Here is a 20,562-nt window from a genome sequence, read left to right on the forward strand (position 1 = left end):
TCATTAAGGTAGCTAAAGACAATATAAATATATAAAAATCAATAATTTTTCTACATACCAGAAAAAATATAAAATGAGGGGAGTGTCAGATATTCATTAGGCAAATTAATAGGAAATATGTAAGATTAAATTTGTTAAAAAAGAACTGAAGTAACAAAAAGTGACTAAACTTTCCTTAGGTACATTTAAAAATTCTGAATAAATAGAAATACATTCCATTTTTAGGCATAGGAAGACTGAATGGTTTATTAACAAATTAATCTGGAACAACAAATAGCTGAGAATAGTCCCCCCACCCCCCCAAAAAAAAACAAAACTTGGGGACAGAGAGCAAGAGTAAGGAAGAGAGACAGTTAAAATATATTCTGTTCTAAGTAAGAACAGAATAGCCTAATAAAAACAAATCCTATCAGAGTAAAACTCAGCATACGATAAAAGTGACATCACGTACCAGTGGTGAATGGTACATTATTTTTACATGTGATGGGCTATTTTGAGAAAAATTAAGTTATAGCCTCACTTTATACTTAAATTTATGTACTAATCTGTGTCCAGATAGACGAGTTAACTTAAAAATATCAAGACTAGAAGAATATATTTATGCATTTACTGAACAAAAATAAAAATAGAAATAGAAATAAATATTTCTTATGTCTTAGAGAATTCTATTTCCAAATAACAATGGGAGAAGTCAATTTATAAATTTGACTATATTATTTCTCTATTTAAGTACGTACATATGACAGATGAAGTATATACAGTTAGGTAAATCAGTAAGGAGAACACTCAAATACCAGCAGAAAATGAGGAAAAGACACGGATAGCTTACCTAGAGTGAACCACAAACAACTAGGAAAACAACTAGAGGGAAAACGTACTCACAAAGAAATGTAAACTAATGTAAGTTAATATTTTTGTTCATTAAATTTGCAAAGAGCCCTAAACTAGGCACTTCTATCACAATGAATATCAACTTTTAAAAAGCTACTCTTGTTAAAATCTCTAGTACAATGTTGAATAGGACATTCTTGTCTGGTTTCTGATTATAGGGGTAGAGTACTCAGCCTTTCACCTTTGAGTATCATGTTTCACTATTAGATATGATGTTTTCAGGCTGAAGAAACTCTACTCCTAGTATGCAAAGTGTTTTATCAGGCCTGGATGTTAGATTTTGTCAAATACTTAGTTTTATTTCCACTATCCTGGCTATTTCTTCTCTGTCTCCTTTGCTGTCTTGTCTTCCACTAATGTTGGAGTTTCTCAAGGTTCAATTCTTTCTCTCCTCTTCCTAGACTCCTCCCACCTGTGAACAATTTCATCTAGTTTCATGATTTCACATACCACCCATGTGCCAACTACTCATGCATCTTCCTAAACTATTAATTCTAGCCACCAACTCACACCCTAGCTACAGACCCAATAGTTCTACACAGATGTCTCGGATATTTCAAAATAAACATGTGCAAAATAAAACTCATGCTTTCTTGCTACAATCATGCTGAATGAGTCTTGCTTTAAAATTCTTGATCACTCAACTTCGAATAGACTCACAGTGTTGGGAACAGTAAGGTGGCGACATTTCCTCAGTCCAGTCCATCCCTTCCTCTCAAGCCTGGGCTCTAAGTAAATTGTTTCATATTGCTGCCTCAAACCTGTAACACCTCTGCCAGCATCCTCACTCTCAGCTTATCACTGCATTTTATTTAAATGAGAAAGTGAATTCAATTGAAAGAGAATGTCTATAGATTTCTATCACCACGTCTACCCTTGTACCTGCATCTGTGCCACATACTCTGTCTTACCTCTTTTCATTTTATTCCCCCCACCCCTTTAATTCCACCCCTGCTACTTCCACCCCTGACCTTCGGATGTTACTGTCTCCCCTTTTTAAGAACTGGATCCCTGAAGGCGGGTTGTTTCCTCCCAGGTGCCCGTGGTGCGCCCCTGGGGCCTGGCACCCCCAGGGGGCCCAGCACCCCGGGGTATGGTCCGTGGCTCCACCTGGGGCGTGAACCCCGGACCTTTTGTGTGTAATGCAGACGTGCTAACCGCTATACTATGGAGCCACGGACCATACCTCTATATATGCTGCTCAATCCAAGAATCAATTCTCAGCTCACATTCAACAACCCTTTGACATGAATAATCGCCCTTGCTACGAACACTTTTCTCAATTGTCTTTCAAAGACAGAATCAGCTTCTGATGTGTTCTTCTGGTCTTAACCCTTTCTCAATCTACTTTTCCCCAACTCTAAATGTTAGAGAATCCAGTTTTAGCTACCAGACTGTTTTACTCCAGGTATACTTATTGGTGATCTCATCCAGGCTCACGGCTTTCAGCACCATGTATGTGCTAATAAATCTCATATTTATACATCCTGTCCAGACCTCTTCCTTCAACTTGACTTTGCATCTTGTATGTCTAGTAGACACTGCAAAATTAACATGTCCATAACTGAGCTCATCTCTTCTGCCAAATCACTTTTCTTTATCAAAATAAATGACAACTCCATCTTCCCAGCTACTTAGGCTCAAACTTGAAATTTCTCTGACTATTCTCTTTCCCCTCCCCATCACATACTATCTTTCGATAAATTCTATCTTCAAAATATATACAGATTCTAACCAGTGCTCACAAATTCCACTGTACTTTTGTCTGGATGAGTACCAGAGCCTCTAATTTGGTTTTCTATTGCTGCTGTGACATATTACCACAAACATAATTGTGCTTAAAACACAAATGTATTATCTTACAGTTCTAGAGGTCAGAAGTCTAAAATGGGTTTTACAGATCTAAAAGCAGAGTGCCAATAGAACTGTTCATTCTGGAGTGTCTAGGGAAGAATCCAACTCTTGCCTTTTCCAACTTCTAGAGGCTGCCCACATTTCTTGGCTTTTGGCCACATCACTCCAGATCCTGCTTCCATGATCACATCTTCTGACTCTGACACTCCTGCCTCCCTCATATAAGGACCTTTATGATTAAACTGGGGACCTGTCTGGATAATCTAACCATCTCAAGAACCTTAGTTTACCTCTACAAGGTCTCATTTGCCATACAAAGTTAACATATCCACAGGTTTCAGAGATTAGGAAATGAACATCTTGGTGGGTAGGGCATTATCCTGCTTACCACATTTCCTTAGGGGTCTCTCTGCTTCCATCCTACCTCAGAAGTCAGAGAGACCTTGTTAAAACCTAAGTTACATCATGTCAATTCCCTACTCAAACCTCTTTAATGGCTTCCTATGTCAATCAAAGTAAAAAGCCAAAGGCCTTACTATGGCCCTAAAAGGTGCTATACCACCCAAACTCCTGTTAATATCTGACCCCCTTCCCTCAAAGCCTCTGCATTTGCTGTTTCCTCTGCCTGGAGTTCCCTCTCCCAAAACATTCTGTACAACTTGCTCTGTCATCTCCTCCAAGTCTCTGCTTCTACAGCACTTTCTCAATGAGGACTTTCTTAGCATCCCGAGCACACTATTTAACATACATGTCAACAATTGTGGGATGCAGCTAAAGCAGTGCTTTGAGAGAAATTTAGAGCATTAAATGTTTAACTGTTCATTAGAAAAGGTCTTAAATCAATGATCTAAAAGCTTCTAACTTTAGAAACTAGAAAAAGGGCAAATTAAACCCAAAGTGGAAGGAAGAGAGTGGCAGAGCAGCAACTGATAAAATAAAATTACCAAAACTCACTCAAGAATAAACAGCTAATCTCAATACCCTGCTATCTATTAATGAATCCACTGTTAAAAATCTTCCCATGAAGAAAACTCCAGGCCAGATGGCCTCCATTGGTAAATTCTCCCAAACATTTAAAATAGGACTCATACCAATTATACAGACTTTTCAAGAAAACAGAAGAGGAAAAAATACTTTCCAACTTTTATGATATGGAAACCAAACTTTACAAGAAAAGAAAATAAAACAAATATCAATATGCAAGCCTTACAAGGAGACTGCAGTGCTTCTGGAGGCCTGTTATCTGCACGCCTCTGGGGCGGGGAGTTCAGGGAGGAGTGGGGGATATAAAAAATGCTGAAACTTTTAGAAGCATCTCCTTCAAGCTCTTCTGTGAAACTGCTTTGTAAGAAAAGATTAGAGAATATCAGAAGTGGGAAAGTGAGGTCATTCAAAGGTAGATGGTCCTATGATTGTGAAATAATAGGTAAGTGAGAGCTGAGGCCACAGGCTACCCTGGCCTGTATGTCTTAGATGCTCCTTTTAAACGCTGTATGTTTTCTCACCACCTACAAGCCAAACCTGTCTGAGTTTGTACTTATTTGATGCCTATCGAGCCTATCGGCCATAAAAATGATCAGTGTTCCACAAGCACAATAGAAGAAAAAACAATACAGAAGATAAATCTAAGGAGACAGAAGAAAGAATGTACACTTTAAGTTATTTCTCAATTTAGTTAGTAAAAAGTACCCAAAATATGGAGATAAGCAGTGGCTTCAAATAATTCGTCCTTGTATAGATTTCCAAGTAAGGCCATGCTTTAAACCAGGCTATATAAGTTATTAAAGTGCCATATTTGTATTAACGTAAATGTACAATACTCATTCTTGCATAATCAACTAAGAAAAATAAAATATTAAATGAGATCATCTCCAATATGTCCTTCTCAAATTTTAAAGATTCAAATTGTCAGAAACCTGCTATTGGCAAGGTTTTTCATTTTTTTTTTTTTCTTTTTTCCTCCCAGCCAGCACCAAATGAATTGAAAAACTGAAATATTTTAAGCAGCTACCATGGACTAAGATTAGGTATATCCACAAGCATCCCTTAAAATGTTTGTAAAAGTGTATAAAGCTGGGGCTCTGCTCGGATGGAGGTAGATGCCCTTTCTGATGAACAGTGGGTGAGATATAATGCAGCCACAAAGCAGAAGGCCAAGCAGAGAAAGAACTGACCTCTTCCTTTCTTACTCATGATAAACACAAATCAAAAAATGTGAGTGTCCCCCGCCCCCGAAACAAAATAAAGCCACTTTCAGGTTATTTCTTCAACTCAACTTTAATCACAAATATTTGGAGTTAAAGTCACTTGACTACTAAAAAGTTAGTACTTTAGAACAGAATTTCCCATTTCTGAAAGTTAATTTTGGTATTGGGTGAACTGAAAAATGAGGAAGAAAACTCTTCTAGAGGCTCCATCTGTCCCCTCCTCCCTCCAGAAAGGAACAATGAGGCCTAGGAGCCCACTGCAAGCTACAAGTGGGCCCCCCAGGGAAGCTGCACAGAAGGGCACCCCCAGCAGAGGAGCCAGGGCTGCCTGAATGCAGCAGCCTGGATGTGAGGCACAAAACAGCCTGGAAAAACCTAACTTGTATTCCACACTTGGACAGATGTAGCCTCACAATAAAGAAACATATACTTTAATATAATAACTGTCTGTCTACATGCTACAGCATATTAAACACTACCTTAAACTCCTGGTGAACTATCCAGCCTAGTTAATTAATTTGTCTAGAATCTGTTTATCAAACAAGCCAGTGACTGCAGAAGGGAACACCTTAGTGGTAGGACACCCTCCCCCACACTCTCTGCCTTGCCCAAGATCAGTGTCCACATCAGGATGAAGAGTCAGGAGAGGGTTCTGCTCAAATTCCTCTCCTCAAAGAGATGGCCATCGACTACTCTGAAGAAGTCCTTTGAGCACGAAACACACGGGTCAGGGTAGGTCAGATGCAGCTCCCAGAAGAGTCTGGTTTATTTACCCTTCTCAAAGAATTTCAAACTTCAAATTTGTTACTAATCATTTAAAATTGAAACTTGACGGAAAAGTCTGAACTGTTGACTCCTCTTTAAAAATAATGACAAGACCTAACAATAATGGGCTGGAGTGGAGTCATAACTGCCGCATCTAGAAATAACACATGGTAATGCACATAATGTCATTATCACGCCTACAAGTGGCTATTGTATTTGCCATCACTGAACCTGCCTGGCCCTTTTTGTGAGCAAGGGTAGGAATGCGCCTATGTGAGAATCTGGGCAAATAATCATACCCGGAGAAACACCTTTTTATTTAGGACATACCCCCAATGCCAAGTGTGGACTGGGCACTGTCTGTCTAAGCCCACTCCCCTTGAGGTCTGTTCTAGTAGGAAAAATGAAACTACAGAGAAGAGAGAAAAAGAATGCTTTCTGATGGCAAACTCAAACCTGTGCGACATGGCCCGGCCACAAGTGATTTATGCAAATTGTCACTTTTATAAGGATCTACTAGATTCTCCAGGTGATTTTTTTTCCCTAGGCTTTAAGATCATTTATATAAATACTCTTGGTAGGTGTGATCAGCTCCATGTTACCATCTGTTTCAGCCGATGTGTGAAAGCATTGTCACTTTTCAAGCATTTCAAAACTAAATGGAGAACCAAAGACATTAAAAACCAAGTGCTGATAGGGAAAAATGGCAAACTTGAGGAAATAATGCCAAATCTTTAGAAATCTGCTTGAAATTTATTTCGTACACCTTGGTCATCCATTATCTTTCTGGAGGTGATTCAATCCATTCTGCTTATTATTTGTACAGTTAGCAATAACTAGCAGATTTCATGACTGGATTAAAGCTGAGCAAATGTCCTTCACATAATATGAATTCACAATTGGCCCATCATGCTAATATTTAGATGAAGCAACTCTCACTGGCAAACCAATCCACATGGTTGAGAACAGAACAAATGCTGTAACTAACCTGTGTACCAGTTAGGATCTCACGTTAGTAACCAGGCTTTACTTATTTTGGTCACCTACCTTGAGTGTCAGGAATTACTTACATGAAAGAGCCAAAGCACTGGTCACAGTATATTTTAAAGTTGGTTACAGACAACACAGAAACTTCATTCCTGTGACCTCTATTCTTTCACTCAGGTTCCCTTGCTTTATGCCCCATTATTCGTGGCCACTGCCATCTGGCAAGCCATTTAGAGAGAGGTAAATATAAATCTTCAGAGTATACCCATAAGCATTTTCTACTTGGAAACCTAGAGAGGCAACCTCTTCCACTGAAACAGCATTTACACTGCTTAGAAATCCCCATGAGTGGCAAGGAGCATTAGGCCACACAAACAGGATCAGTTCCCCTCATGGGAAGCAGGCAACACATTAGGCACTTAACAAAGCAACCATTCTTCTATGTGCTTCAGTCTTTCCAGTATCCCAGATGCTTAGTCTCATCATCAGTCTTCTAATATGCCATTAAAAATGAGAGTCAAATACTGAGCATTAAGATGGTGTGCAGGTGGGTAGCTATTATACTTTTAGGTTCATAGTGATTCCAGGACTGCCAGGTGTTGCCAATGGCCCTTTCTCAAGGAGGATCTAGACTGAACGGTGTGTTCGCTACCCACCCTCCATTTGCCAGCCATGGAGGACACTATGCATTTTTAATGAAGGGCAAGAGAATAGTAATATGTGATGACCTGAGAAAATGTCACCCGAAGTGTAAATTTCTCCAAGCTTCATCAGTGCTTTTGTCTCCAAGACTTTTACCCAAAATCCTAAAAACAAAACTAACAAATAAACCTCATCTCCACTCTAATCAAAATCCAGTTTAGTGGTACCTTAAACATTGCTGGTCATACTTTACCTGAGGACAGAGGGCTTCAAGCTGGCTTGCAGACATTCGAACAAGCTTTACACCTTCTTCATTGTTTGAGATGGAACAGGCTAAGTTGGCAACCTAGGAAGAAGAACATCATAAAAAGATTTTTCAAGATTTTTCTCTGACTGCAATGAAAAACAAATATAGAGCTACCCCACCCCTGACTCTCACAGAATAAATGACAAGAGGACCAATGGTGTTTTACTTTTCACAGACTGATTACTTGCTTGTAAGGACAAATTTTTTTAGCTTTTGCTAAGGAAATTATAGGACTCATAACACAGGTCATATTGTAAGTTGGTGGCAGAACCGTGAAAAATCTCAGGGCCTGTAAGTCACAGGCTTTACATGGGCTCTAACATGCTTGAAAGGTAATTTCAGAAAGAGGTTCTCCTGGTGAGGGCAATAATGTGAGAAAAGCTAAGGAACCAAGGGTACCAGTAAAGAACCATTGGTATCCTCAAATAAAAACATACTTTGCAGCTGTTCTTGAAGGAAGGAAATAGAAATTCTAAGTTGCTATCCCCTTTTGACAGATGAGTTTTATTTGAACATGGCTATTTTTCAAATAAAAAAATAGCATTAAGACAAAATCAATCTGATAAGCCATCCTTATCAGAAATTGAAAACAAAACAGGGATGATGTCCCATCATTAAGAGCAAAACTGTCCTTCAACTGGGTTCTCAAAAGCACTGAGAGCTGGACTCTTTTCTGAACAATGCTGCTTCATTTGAACTAAAATCTTTACTTTCCCATCCAACTATCTCAATGACACTGTTCGTGCGGCCAGAAATAATCTTTCCAAGTTGTGTCATACTTCCTCTGTCGAAGTTCTGGCTATGCTGAGAATGTTGCTCTGTAGTGACTGCTAGGGCTGTGTGATCACTTGTCCAAGTTTCTAAATGAATAGGCTTGCCAATTCTATTAGCAATGCTATAGACCAACTGAATACGTGGTTCTGAGACACATCTTTCCCCCAGTTGCAAATTGAGTTATGAATGATAGAGGTATAGGCAGTGGAATATCAGAGGCACTTATACTAGGACCTTAAATGCCAGAGGAAACAAGGAAAATGGCAATATCCTTTGATTTTCACTCCACCCAACTTAAGCACATACAGGCACAAGAAAAGTATATACTATTGTGGTTGTTTGCTGCATTACAGTTAGGGGTTATCGGCTTTCTGTAAGACTGCTAACTATTAGAATCCTGCAATGCCTAAACAAGGAGAAAGAAAGAACACGCTATTTAAAAATAAAATGTTAAGAAAATTGAAAATTAATCAGAACTTTAATGTTTAGGGGCTTTCGAAATCACATAAAGAAGTAACATTTATACTCTCTGAAGATTACAACTCTACTTTCTGGTATCAACTGGACCCGAGCCAAGAGGCGTTTTTCTCTTCATGATGACAATCTAATAAGAGCTGATTGTAGATTTCTATTTGTTTAAAAATCACTGCAAAATATGACCTAAGCTAAATTTTATAGAACATAAAACTTAAAAAAAAAAAAACACCCCCCAAATGTACATTTAATAATGCTATAATGAAGTAGAAAGCTTAAATTAGATGTGTTCATGAATCTACAATTCTCTATTGCTTCACTGCCTTAAGAAGGAATTTTGAAAAACAAATATAATATGTGAGGTTGATCACTGAACCAGCAGTTCAGGACTAATAGAGATCCCTGGTGAGGTGAGTGTGCTAAGGTGAGGGTACCCATTACCCTGTCCCACTCCTTCCATTTAGGAGGCCAGCCAAATGTTAGATTCAGGAAGATCTGTCACTGTGTTTCTGCCTTCCACTCTCTAGTTACTAGTATAATTTTATTTCAATTTATATTCTCCCAATTTTATGAATTTGTAAAACTCAGAAAAAATATTTAAATTAAGAAGCAAAAGATTGTATAAAGTATTATCTACTACAGATCAGACACATGAAAGTGGTATGTGGCTGAGGCTGAAATGGCTGGCTTCTGTAAACCATCTTCCCTGTTTCCTGATATAAATCCTAACAAAACAAAGGTTATGGAAGATTTGTTCTTTATTTTAAAACATTACTTGAAAACATTTTTGATATACTAGCAAAGCAGTGATGTTCTACAAAAGCACCCTGCCTGGCCTGGGAGGAGGTAGCCAGCACCTGTCATTGACAGTCTTTTCCACATGAATGAGCTTCAATTTACCCTCCAGGGACAAGGCTACTCACTTCTAATGATGACAAATGTGCAAATGCAGCATCTTGACCATAGCTCTCTGAGTAGCTATCCTCATATACTAGTGTTAGAATCAATTATAGTGAAAGCTGCGGGTTAGGGGAAGGGCTTCCTAAATGCCTCCTTCTGGGGCTCTAGGAATCTGAGATGACAATTAATATTGAGTCTGAAGAAGATTCTGAAATTCTAATTAAAAACACATGAGAAGCTAACTTCCAGAGAAACCGATGGAGCTGAGACTGCAGAGCAATGAACAGTATCTCTTGGAATAAGTTATTACATCTTTGCTAACACAGTAACTTGTTATTACAATGTCTCTGATTCCTGCTAATCCAGGATGTGGTCTAAGACTAACATTATGACTACTAGCTTTGAAATCATGATGGTCTCTTTTGCACTGCTTCTGCCTAACCCATGTAAGTTTGTACCTTATTAAAGAGCAACACATTTCAGAAAACTTACAACTCCCTAATTAAAAAAAATAAATAAAGTTCTGAGCATTTGCTAGTTAAAGGGGTAGCCCAGTAACAATCTGTGGTGTGGAGAAGACTGTTACAGCCAGGCTGCGTCAGATCAACAAATATGACATCTGTGCATGACAGCAAAGACAACTTTGCAGACATTTAGAAAAGTTCTACCTTTACTCCACACTAGATTTTTTTTACTTAAATAAAATTTATGAAACAAAGGTCTGTAGTAGAAAAACATCCCATGATGTCTATTTTTCCTCTATTATACATGTGCTGATGACTCTAAATAAAGTTCAAATTGGTTTAAGTCACACAAAAATTGTTCCAACTGCCTTTGGAAACTGCTTCTGCTTTTATATTTGGCTGAGGTGCTCCACTGTCCCCTACTCTTGAATCTCTGCAGGAAGACAAGAAAAGGTTTTTATTCTCGATAATAAATTAATGACCAGCTCTCATAACAACTTAGACCTGTTTTATGAGAATGAAACAAGTGAGAATAACTGTGAAAAAGGCAGCTTTCAAATCTAAGTGACAACTCGACCTAAGTAGCAGGCTATAAGGCTGAAGATCAAAACCTACACAATTTGCCATGTGGCTTTGAGTCAAGCTACCACCTGAGTTTTCTTCCTTAAAAATGACTGAGTCTGAACTCTTAGAAAGTCCAAAATAGCAGTAATTCAACTTTTCCAAACTTGTCATTTATCAAGTAAAAAGTCCCAAGTGCATGTCATATGAATTTCAAAAGCTCTCAAGAAATTTCTAATAATTACTCCCAAACCCACAGAAATGATGATGAAACAGAGGTTAAGCCTCCATCTTTCTAATTTCTAGGGAAGGGTGCTTGGCTATCTTATCAGGAGGAACAAGATATCTTACCAAAAAATGAAGTATTCATGGGTGATAGAAAAGTTCCACACTGAATTGTGGTAATGGCTGCATAGTTATGTAAATTTAGTAAAAATCACTAAATTGTATACTTAAAGTAGATAAATTTTGTGTTATGTAAATTATACCTCAATAATGCTATGTTGTTGTTTTTTAAAGAAAGTGAGGCTAAGTAGGTAAGAAAGGAAATTATCAGAGGCTAGAAATGATAAAGCAGAGATTCAGAGAAGTAAGCAAGCACTGAAAAAGTGTTTAGTTGGGGTGGGGATAGGAGTAAGAGAATGGGGTATGTACATTCTGTGATCAGAACGTGGGTTTTTAATAGGCCAATGTCATGACTTTCACCGCGAATCAAAGGCTCTGCACAGAGCTGGGACAGCCAAAGGCAACATCCTTGACAGAGTGAATTAAAGTTTCCATGAAGAGGAAAATAGTAGGATACTTGCCCATGTAAGCTCTAAGTATTCACTCGAGGAGGAAAAAAGAAGTCTGCCCTTTCCCAAATTCTAACCAAAAGCTGGCCCTCCACAGGGGTTTCAATACAGAAATTAAATTATTTATATTGTTCCCCAAACTTTTAGGTTTAGGAAGTCATGTGTTAATGGTATCCCTAAGCAACCGGCAGAGGACAAACATAAATGGAAATTTTCTCTGATGGAAGGTAATCTTATCCCAGGTCTCAAAGACTTCCCATATGCAAAATGCCAGAATGTGAGAACTCACAATAAAAAATGCAGGAAGTACACAAGGAAATAAGCCATTGTGAGCAAGAGTAAGCAAAGGAACAGTGTAATGAGATCCATAATGACTGTAGATACTTAAATGACCAAAAATTGAATATTAAAAAAATGTTTATGCTAATAGAAATAAAATAAAGCATATAAATTATAAAGAAAAACAATCAAAAATGACTCAGCAGATTTGAGAAAGATCAAAATAAGAACTTCAAGAGAAAAGTAAGAACTTCTACCACTCCTAGAAACTTAAAATAATCTTGACTAAACACTGCTGAAAATTACTAACCTGTAAAGTCAAACTGAAGAAATTATTCAGAAAAACCAAGAAATTTTTATGCTATGGAAACTATGAAAAAATTAAGAGACATGTAAGAAAGATTTAGAAGGCCTACTATTCAACTATGAAAAATTTCAAAGAGAGAGAATGGAATAAGTGCCAATACTAAAAGAGTTAATAGCTAAAAAATTTTCAGGGTCAATAAAAAATAAAATTTAGATTTGGGAAGACAAATTCTAAGCAGGGTAAATAAAAGAAACCCATATCCCAACACAATGAAGTGAAGTTTTAGAACAATTAAGAAAAAAAGTACAAATTGCCTATAAAGAAAGCTCAGTAAGATTGACTGCTGACTTCTCAACAGCAAAGATGAAAACCAGAAATACTATTTTAAATGAAAAGGGGAAGGGGGCAAGGGGATTATCCATCCTAGGGCTATATATAAAATGAAATTTTTTTTTTTAAGAATTAGAGCACAATAAAGACATTAAGAAAAATCCAAAACAAAACTAAAACAGAAACAACCCAAGAGCATTTACTTCAGACAGATCTTCCCTCTCCTGACTAAAGGAGTTTCTAATGAATGAATATGCTTCAAAAAGAAAGGAAGTAATCCCAGAAGAAAGGTTTAATATGCAAGAAGTGGGAAGCAATGAAAATATGGTACCAGATAAAATTTATGCAAAGTTGGAAAAAATGAACAAAGCAATACCAACAGTGTCTAATTTATGGGGCTAAAAATTAAAGAGAACCAAAATATTGGACAGTATTTAAGTTGGAGATGACTGAAGTCAAAACATTTTAAGATTCTTATATTGTTTCAGAAAAAGAAAAACATACTGATTAACCTTAACCTGAGTTAAACATGCATGCGTAAATATCCAGAGTTACTACTAATAAAACAGTGTGTATGATTTAAGGAAGGAGGTGGGAAGACTCGATCAATCCAAAAGAGGAAGGAGAGAAAGAGGGATAGAAGCAGAGAGTTAAGGAGAAAACAAAATGCAATGATAAAAATAAATCCACACGTCATAACAATAATGAATGTGTACATACGCAACTCTAATTTAAAAGCCCCTGCTAAACCGAGTAATAACTGAACATATACTCTTTACAGGATACATCTAAAACATAAAGAAACAAAGGTTGAACATTATTTTTTTAAAAAAGGAGAAAGCTATACTGGGATGATCAGGAGAAAGCACATGACTCAGCCCTGTCCTCCTAATATTGTCATTGGGATGCTGAAGGCTACATGCTGGATAGGCCCCTCATCAGATCGTAGCTGTCTGGATCTCAATTCAGTGGCAACTGAAATGGTATGACCTTGCCTTTTCAGAGAGAACTTACAAGGAAAAAAAAAATCATGTGGAATCTGTCATATATTAAAATGTTGAGGACTCTATTTATAGTTCATAATTGTCCAGTACTCTTTTTCTAGGTTCTGATTTTCTAATCCACCTTATTTTATGTTTTTGTTCAAAATAAGCCATGTCAAATCTAATTTTAGGAAGAGGCAGGATATAAATATAAGCATCTCTAACTACAGGATTACAAATAGTGAATTTACTAAAACGTCATAAACTATTTTAAACGACTTGGTTATTTGATATATTTTAAAAGGCTTTCATTTGTAGATCACCACTCAGATGATGATCTACAAATCTACTGTAATCATTTCTACTTACACATGGTATCCTATGTACCACTTTAAAAGTTCTCTATTTCTATCTAACTATTTGAATAATCTATCAGTAAAGCTAGAAAGGGTGCCAGTGCCTGTCTAAACATTAGTCTATCTGCTCTACGATGAAAAAATAGGGCTACACTCTTCTCTGGAGCAGGACTGAGGCTGGGCAGAGTGCTTCCTTAATCAATTCCTACCAATGTTCTAAGAGAAAAGAATATTGATGCTCCTTGAAAACAAGATTCATCCACTGCCTTCACTTGACCATCCCAAAATTTGACTAGGTGGTTAAGACAAAAATGCTTTTTAGGGGGTAAGGTGTTAAAATAGTACATGGAAGACTTTTGTCTCACAAAGCCTCATTAATTTGAACTCACAGACCTTTGCAAATGTGAGAAGACCAAGCTCAATATGCTTAGAAAACTCTTCTAAAATTCGAGGTCAATATTCTCCCCAAGAACATGTAACTGCTTTCATGCAAACATCCTACAGTCCTAAAAAGTTTAAGCTTCACTTAATTTGCTATTTGCAAGAATTTCAGCCTACAGTATTATACAAAGGCACTGAGAAAATACCCAGATGTCACAGGTAGAGTGTATAAAAGGTCAGTGTTTAATTCAAATGTTCCTTACAGAGCCTTCTTCAAGGCCATTTTACTGCACATTATCGGCATACCACAGAATAAAAGTTAAAATGTAGATCATTCAATTTGCAGTTAAAATACACATTTCAAGCCAATAAAGCCATACCCTATGAAGTCCTGGCTAATGGGAAATACTGCAGCGGGAGTGGGGGGTAGCACGGCAGAAAGGGCACAGCAGCAGGTAATGATAATCCAGCTCAAAAGCATACCAGTTACATTTACTTTTTGGTTCTTAATTTACAAGGCAATGGATAAGATATACTATCTTATTGTAGCAAGTTTGTTATAATAAGAGGCCCATTGTAATACAATGTCTGGGGCTGAGGGTAAAGGGATACTGAATGATGTATAGTTTTTTAAAGGCAAGATTTCATTAAAGCCATTTTCCCTATTTCACTCTCAATTCGTGAAACCAAAAAAAGACTCGGAAAAGAGCAAAATTAAAGGAAAAACTGACTGCTCTTTAGCTATTAAGCTGCTCACAGCCGAAGGAGGTGGGCAAAGAATGAAGTAATTAAAAAGGACACAAAAGTGTTGCATTACTGACAAAAAAGTTAATATATCTGACAGAAAATAAAATTTTCACCTCAATATGCTTTAAACTGTAGAGCAACAGAAAGAAATCATAAACTTGGTAAGAGTCAAGTATAAAAAGTGTTATCATTTCCTGAAGCACAGCAATGCCCTTTTATACACAGGTGAAAGCAGACCCTCAGTGCTATCTATACTCCAGAAGAAAATGGTTAAGAGAAGTGTCGCCCAGCTCACCAACAGTGACCTTCAACTTCTGCTCCCCTACCCTACTCACTAGCCTTGGGGACGCACAGCTTCTAAGCACCCTTCACGTAACAAAAGGGGCTTCAATACCTTCAATGTATGAGGACGTACTGGGTTCTACTGACAACTGTGGTTTGAGGCAGTCAGAGATCCTAGCCAGACTGGGAAAGTAAGAGCGACCTCACAGCAAACATTGTTGTTAACTTTTTCAAGTAAAATCACAAGTCATTTAATAAGACACTATAAAAGGTTTCCATTTCTAAGTGGGTGTTATCCCTAACACTACCTAGAAACTATTAATTTATTTGAAGCAACTTTACCTGATACCCCAAATTAAAGCATAACTTTTTTATACTATTTTATCTAGTTTGAGGGTAAAGAATTTCTTTAAAGGAATAAATAAGACTTTCAGAAACCAAGTTAGCAAGTACCAATACATATGCTCCAATTTTATTTTGGTCACACGTTAAAATGCTACTTAAATAACAGCTTTTGCAACTTCCATTTCAAATGCTGATAAAAATGAATAATTTTTTTTCACATATTATCTCACAATCATTTATATACATCATACAAAATATACACAGTATATAAATTTATTTTGATTCTCTCTCTAGTAGAAAGTAATCTCCATGTGGGTAGAGATTTTTGTTTCATTCACTGCTGTATACTTAGTGCCCAAAACAGTGACTGGGACATATTAAGAACTCTATAAATACTGCTTATAAAAATCTACTATAATTTTTTTCTCTCTAAACTACAGAAAGTTTGATACAAATTTTTAAAGCTTTGTTCTAGCAAAAAAAATACTGCTCAAGTCAATGTCACCTAACCTTAAAAAGTCTCCAAAATTTCTCATCTCTACATCCCAAAAGATTTTACAATTCATCCCCTCATGTACACATATACAGAATGATGCTCTTTTGTATAAACATTAAAAATACTAATACAAAGCTCACTAACAATGATGTCCTGCCATAATGTAGAGTTTCACATTTCTCAAAGTACAGTCCTCAGACCACTGCATCAGAATCTTTGGGGATAGAGGCCCAGTAACCTGAATGTTGAGCACCTGTGTAACCAATATCCATTACTTTTGAGAACCAGTAGATTCACTCATCTAGTAGTTATTGAGCACCTGTATTCTAGGCACTGTTCTAGGCCCATATTCTCAAAGAACTCACATTTTATTAAAGTATAGGGTAGAGAGCAGAAAAATAAGAAAAATGAAACAAACCCAGTAATTACAGATAGTGAAAAGTGTTACATAAAAGAGATGTAAAAGAGATGACAGCATGAAATAATGGTGGAGCGTGTGATGGAGGGGATGAGGGATCAAGGAAAGCCTCTCCGCAGAGATTACATTTGGGCAAAGACCTGTATGACGAGAAGTAGGCACAGCATACCAAGCAGAGGGCCCAGGGAAGGCAGAGGACATGAGATAGTAACATGTGGGGGTAAGGTCAAAGAGAAAGTAGTCAAGAATGAGAGGTTAGAAGGTAAGGGAGGTACAGGACAAGATGCAGTTGGAAAGGCAGGCAGGATACTTTACAAACTATGGTTAAAAATCTGGATTTTAGGGTTATATCCCAAATGTGCCTAGAAGCCATTGAGGAGGTGGGAGTGAAGGTGGGGAGAGTGATATTGATGGGTCCTGAAGCAAAAGAATGACATGATCTAAAGGGACTGTGTTGGCTGCTTTGAAAAATAAAAGACTAGAGAGAGACAAAAGTGAAAGCAAAAGAATCGAGTGAGGACTATGGAAATAAAAGTAGAATGATATGGGGACTTGTAAAATTAATTATGAACATGAAGAATAAGGAAGAAAAAGAATGATACATGACTCCTAGGTTTTTGGATTGAGCAACTAGGTGGGACAGTGGCACATAAAAAAGAATGTTTATCAGACCATTATGTTTAATAGTAAAAAGACTAAAACAACCTAAATAACCTACATGGTTAATGGTAGAGAACTGGTTAAATATATGTACTAGTAATCAATATAAATGCTATAAATGAGTATTTCAAAACACAGTAAAATGGGCACGATATGAGCAGGCAGGGAAATACATTACATCATAACACAGTATGATATCATTTGTCTCAAAAAACAAATCAGTATGATATCCATTTTGTATATTGTTAAAAAACCAACCCACGTATAGATAAAAAGAAGTGTGACTCTACTCCAAAATGTTTTCTTTTCTTTATGAATTTTTTTATTTTCCAAATTTTCTAAAATAAATTTGCATTTCTTTTATAATTTTTTTTAAAAAAGTTATATTATTAAATGGTAGCATCCCAAAACTATACCTAATCTAAATGGGCACTTTTATCTTTTCTCCCTGGGCACCTTGCTGCACAGGGATGCTTTCGGAGGCTCTTATAATATCTCAAATAAAGAAGTTGGGTAAATGAAACTAACAGTGTTGTCACAGAGCAATCCTGGGTAAACAGGCTGGTGAGAGTTTTACATGCATCTAGATCCCTACAGTAACAATCACAAAGAAACCTCAAATGGTTCTGAAAAGAAGCCTGTCTTCACTTAGTGTTGAAGAGTACATTTTCTAACACCCAATAAATCAGATGATACACTTTAGGAATCAGATGTGAAAGGAGTTCACCTAACTTCATGTAGCAGCTAGCTATCTGATGTAAAGCAGCATCTAAGTGTTCACGGGGAAAATGGGGTGGGCGGGGCAAAGAAGATGACAGTGAGTACGAGGAAGAAGACAAAGAAATTACTGGACAGCACATTAACAGAAGCTGTTCTGGGAAGCAGATAGGCAGGTGGAATCTAAAAGAAGGTGCTAGAGTATAGCGTAGAAATAGCATATAGAAACTATGCTTCTTTTAGTTACCCCAATTTTAATGGGATAATCGTGGAAGACATTGAAAAGAACATAAGGGAGATAGTATAGACATGTTTTATCTAGATAACTTAGAGAACAAGATAAAAAGAAAGGGATTCTTAACTGGCTGAATGACCAACTATATACAAAGAATTGTTCAATCAAGAGAATGATTTCCAGTAGCATGCTGAAAGGTTCTATCCCATGCTTTAGACAACATTTTTAAAACATTAGATTGGATCAAGGAGAAAAAAATACTCTTATTAAAAAAAAAAATTGACATGAGTTTGAAAGGGCAGTCTACTAACAGCAATGGCAGCAACAATAGTGACAGGACAGAATAGATTGAATCTAAGAAGTTTATATTGGATGAGTATCAAAATCACAGAGCCAAACAATCAATTATAGCCGCACAGATGAGAATAGAGCACACAGGACTGAGCAGCACTGCAGGAGGGAAAACCCTGAGACTGACTACAAGTTCAGGGGGAATCACAGAGTGAGGTCACTGCCCAAAAGGCTGAAGCCATTCTGGAACACATTGGTCGGAGCCTCCTTGATTGCTGTATCTCCACGGTCTGTTCCTAGAGGTGTTCGATAAGGGCTGGCACTTGAGTGGTCAGTGTTCAGAGAAGAGGCAGGATGAAGAGAGCCTTTGAAAGGCCCAAGGAAATCATCTAGACCAGTACTGTCCAATAGAAATACAATGTGAGCCACATAAGAATGTTTAAAATTTGGGGTAGCCACATTTCAAAAAGGTGAAATTAGTGAAAATATTTTATTTTATTTAATCCCAAGATATTACATTTCAATATGTAATCAACAAAGTTAATGAGAATTCACATGTGTGTAGCAGTAAAAAGATGGAAATGGGTAGTTCCAGAAAAGGAGACTGTGGCTCCCCTTTCTTTAGCCAGAGAATCCACCATGGAATGTGCTGCCTATAGAGGGAGGGAGTTTCCCACAACAAGAGTCTAAGAAAAGATAAGTGACAATATAGGGATGTTACACAGGAGGAGATTTACACACCAGAGTGAAAAATCAATGATTCTATGAGACAGAACCACACTCTGTGGTGTGAAGAGATGACGCAATCCTCTGGAAAGGACAGAGGACCTGACTTCCAAAGGAGAGAACCTCCAGGGAAAAGGAAAACTCAAACAACGCAAGGAACATCAAATAAGAGAAGTGGTAAGTCACTATCTAAACAGTCACAAACAGGATCTACACAAAGATGCAAGAAACAAACCTGCCCTATCTTACCTCTTCCGTGTAGTGTTTATGGCTGCATAGCAAGCTACTTGAAAATCAGGCATTCTACATAACTTCAAGATGTGGAGATGCTGCATATAAAGAATGTTTGGTCTTTGGCCTGAATTCCTGGAACTTCTATCTAAATCCTTAAAGATTTCAGTATTGATAGGATGATCTTTGTTATTCATCTTTGGCACTGATAATTTATGCTAATGAGGTAACTCCTGGTAGGCCACTAAATATGTTACACTATTGAATACCTGAGGATGGGGCAGACTATCATACCAACCAAGTGATGAGAGGACTGGGACCTTTAGGAGAGCCCAAGCTTCAGGGAAGGAAGGGGGAATGGAGATTGAGTTCAATTAAATCATGATTCTATCAATCATGTCTACATAATGAAATGCCAATAAAAACTCTGGACACTGAAACTCAGTGGGGCTTCCTAGTTGGTGAACCATCAATGTGCTGGGAAGGTGACCCACTCTGATTCCACGGAGAGAGGGCAGGAAACTGCCTTTGAGACTGTTAAAAAGAAAATCACAGGCCTAAAATAGTGTCACTCATGCTAAAAGCCTAAGATAGGAAACCTAGATTTAGTTGCAGTTTCAACCTCTCCCAGAAACGTAATCTTAATCAACCATTTTGGAATTTTCTGGCCAATACCAACACCAATGAGGTAATTTGTCAAATGGGCCCTCTCCATACCTACCCCACCCACCCAGAGACAGACAGACATGCATGTACGCACAAAGAAGTAGCAATCTGACTATTCTCTTCTACCCACAAATAATCCTTTTTCTTTTCTTTTTAGCTCCCTTGACCCACACTTTCTTCCCATTAAAAATTTCCATTCTATAGAACCCCTGGAGTGCCCTTCTAATTGCTAGAAGAGATGCTGCCTGACACATGAATCACTTAATAAAGCCAATTAGGTCTTCAAATTTACTTGGTTGAATTCTGTTTTTAACAAGACCTTTCCACACTTCACTCTATATCTCTTCATTTGGCTGGTCCTGACTTTTTTGTATCCTTTATAATAAAATGTGATCATAAGTAGTATAGACTCTCCTGAGTTCTATGAGTTGTTCTAGCAAATTACTGAACCTGAAGTAGGCCATGGGAACCCCCAAATTTGCAATTGGCATT

At 37.4% G+C, this 20,562-nt stretch overlaps 1 protein-coding gene across 7 annotated transcripts in view; it reads right to left on the bottom strand.

The window, feature by feature from the left end:
* CTNNA1 (catenin alpha 1) overlaps positions 1 to 20,562 on the bottom strand; it is a 301,788-nt gene that overhangs the window by 21,015 nt on the left and 260,211 nt on the right. For all 7 annotated transcript variants that reach the window (XM_025040779.1, XM_015598072.2, XM_025040777.1 and 4 more), the window contains exon 10: positions 7,600 to 7,692. In XM_025040779.1, coding sequence (XP_024896547.1) covers positions 7,600 to 7,692 — 93 coding nt within the window. The remainder of the gene's footprint in view (positions 1 to 7,599; positions 7,693 to 20,562) is intronic.

The sequence above is a fragment of the Pteropus alecto genome, unplaced genomic scaffold (genome assembly GCF_000325575.1).
Source record: "Pteropus alecto unplaced genomic scaffold, ASM32557v1 scaffold78, whole genome shotgun sequence".
NCBI lineage: Eukaryota > Metazoa > Chordata > Mammalia > Chiroptera > Pteropodidae > Pteropus > Pteropus alecto.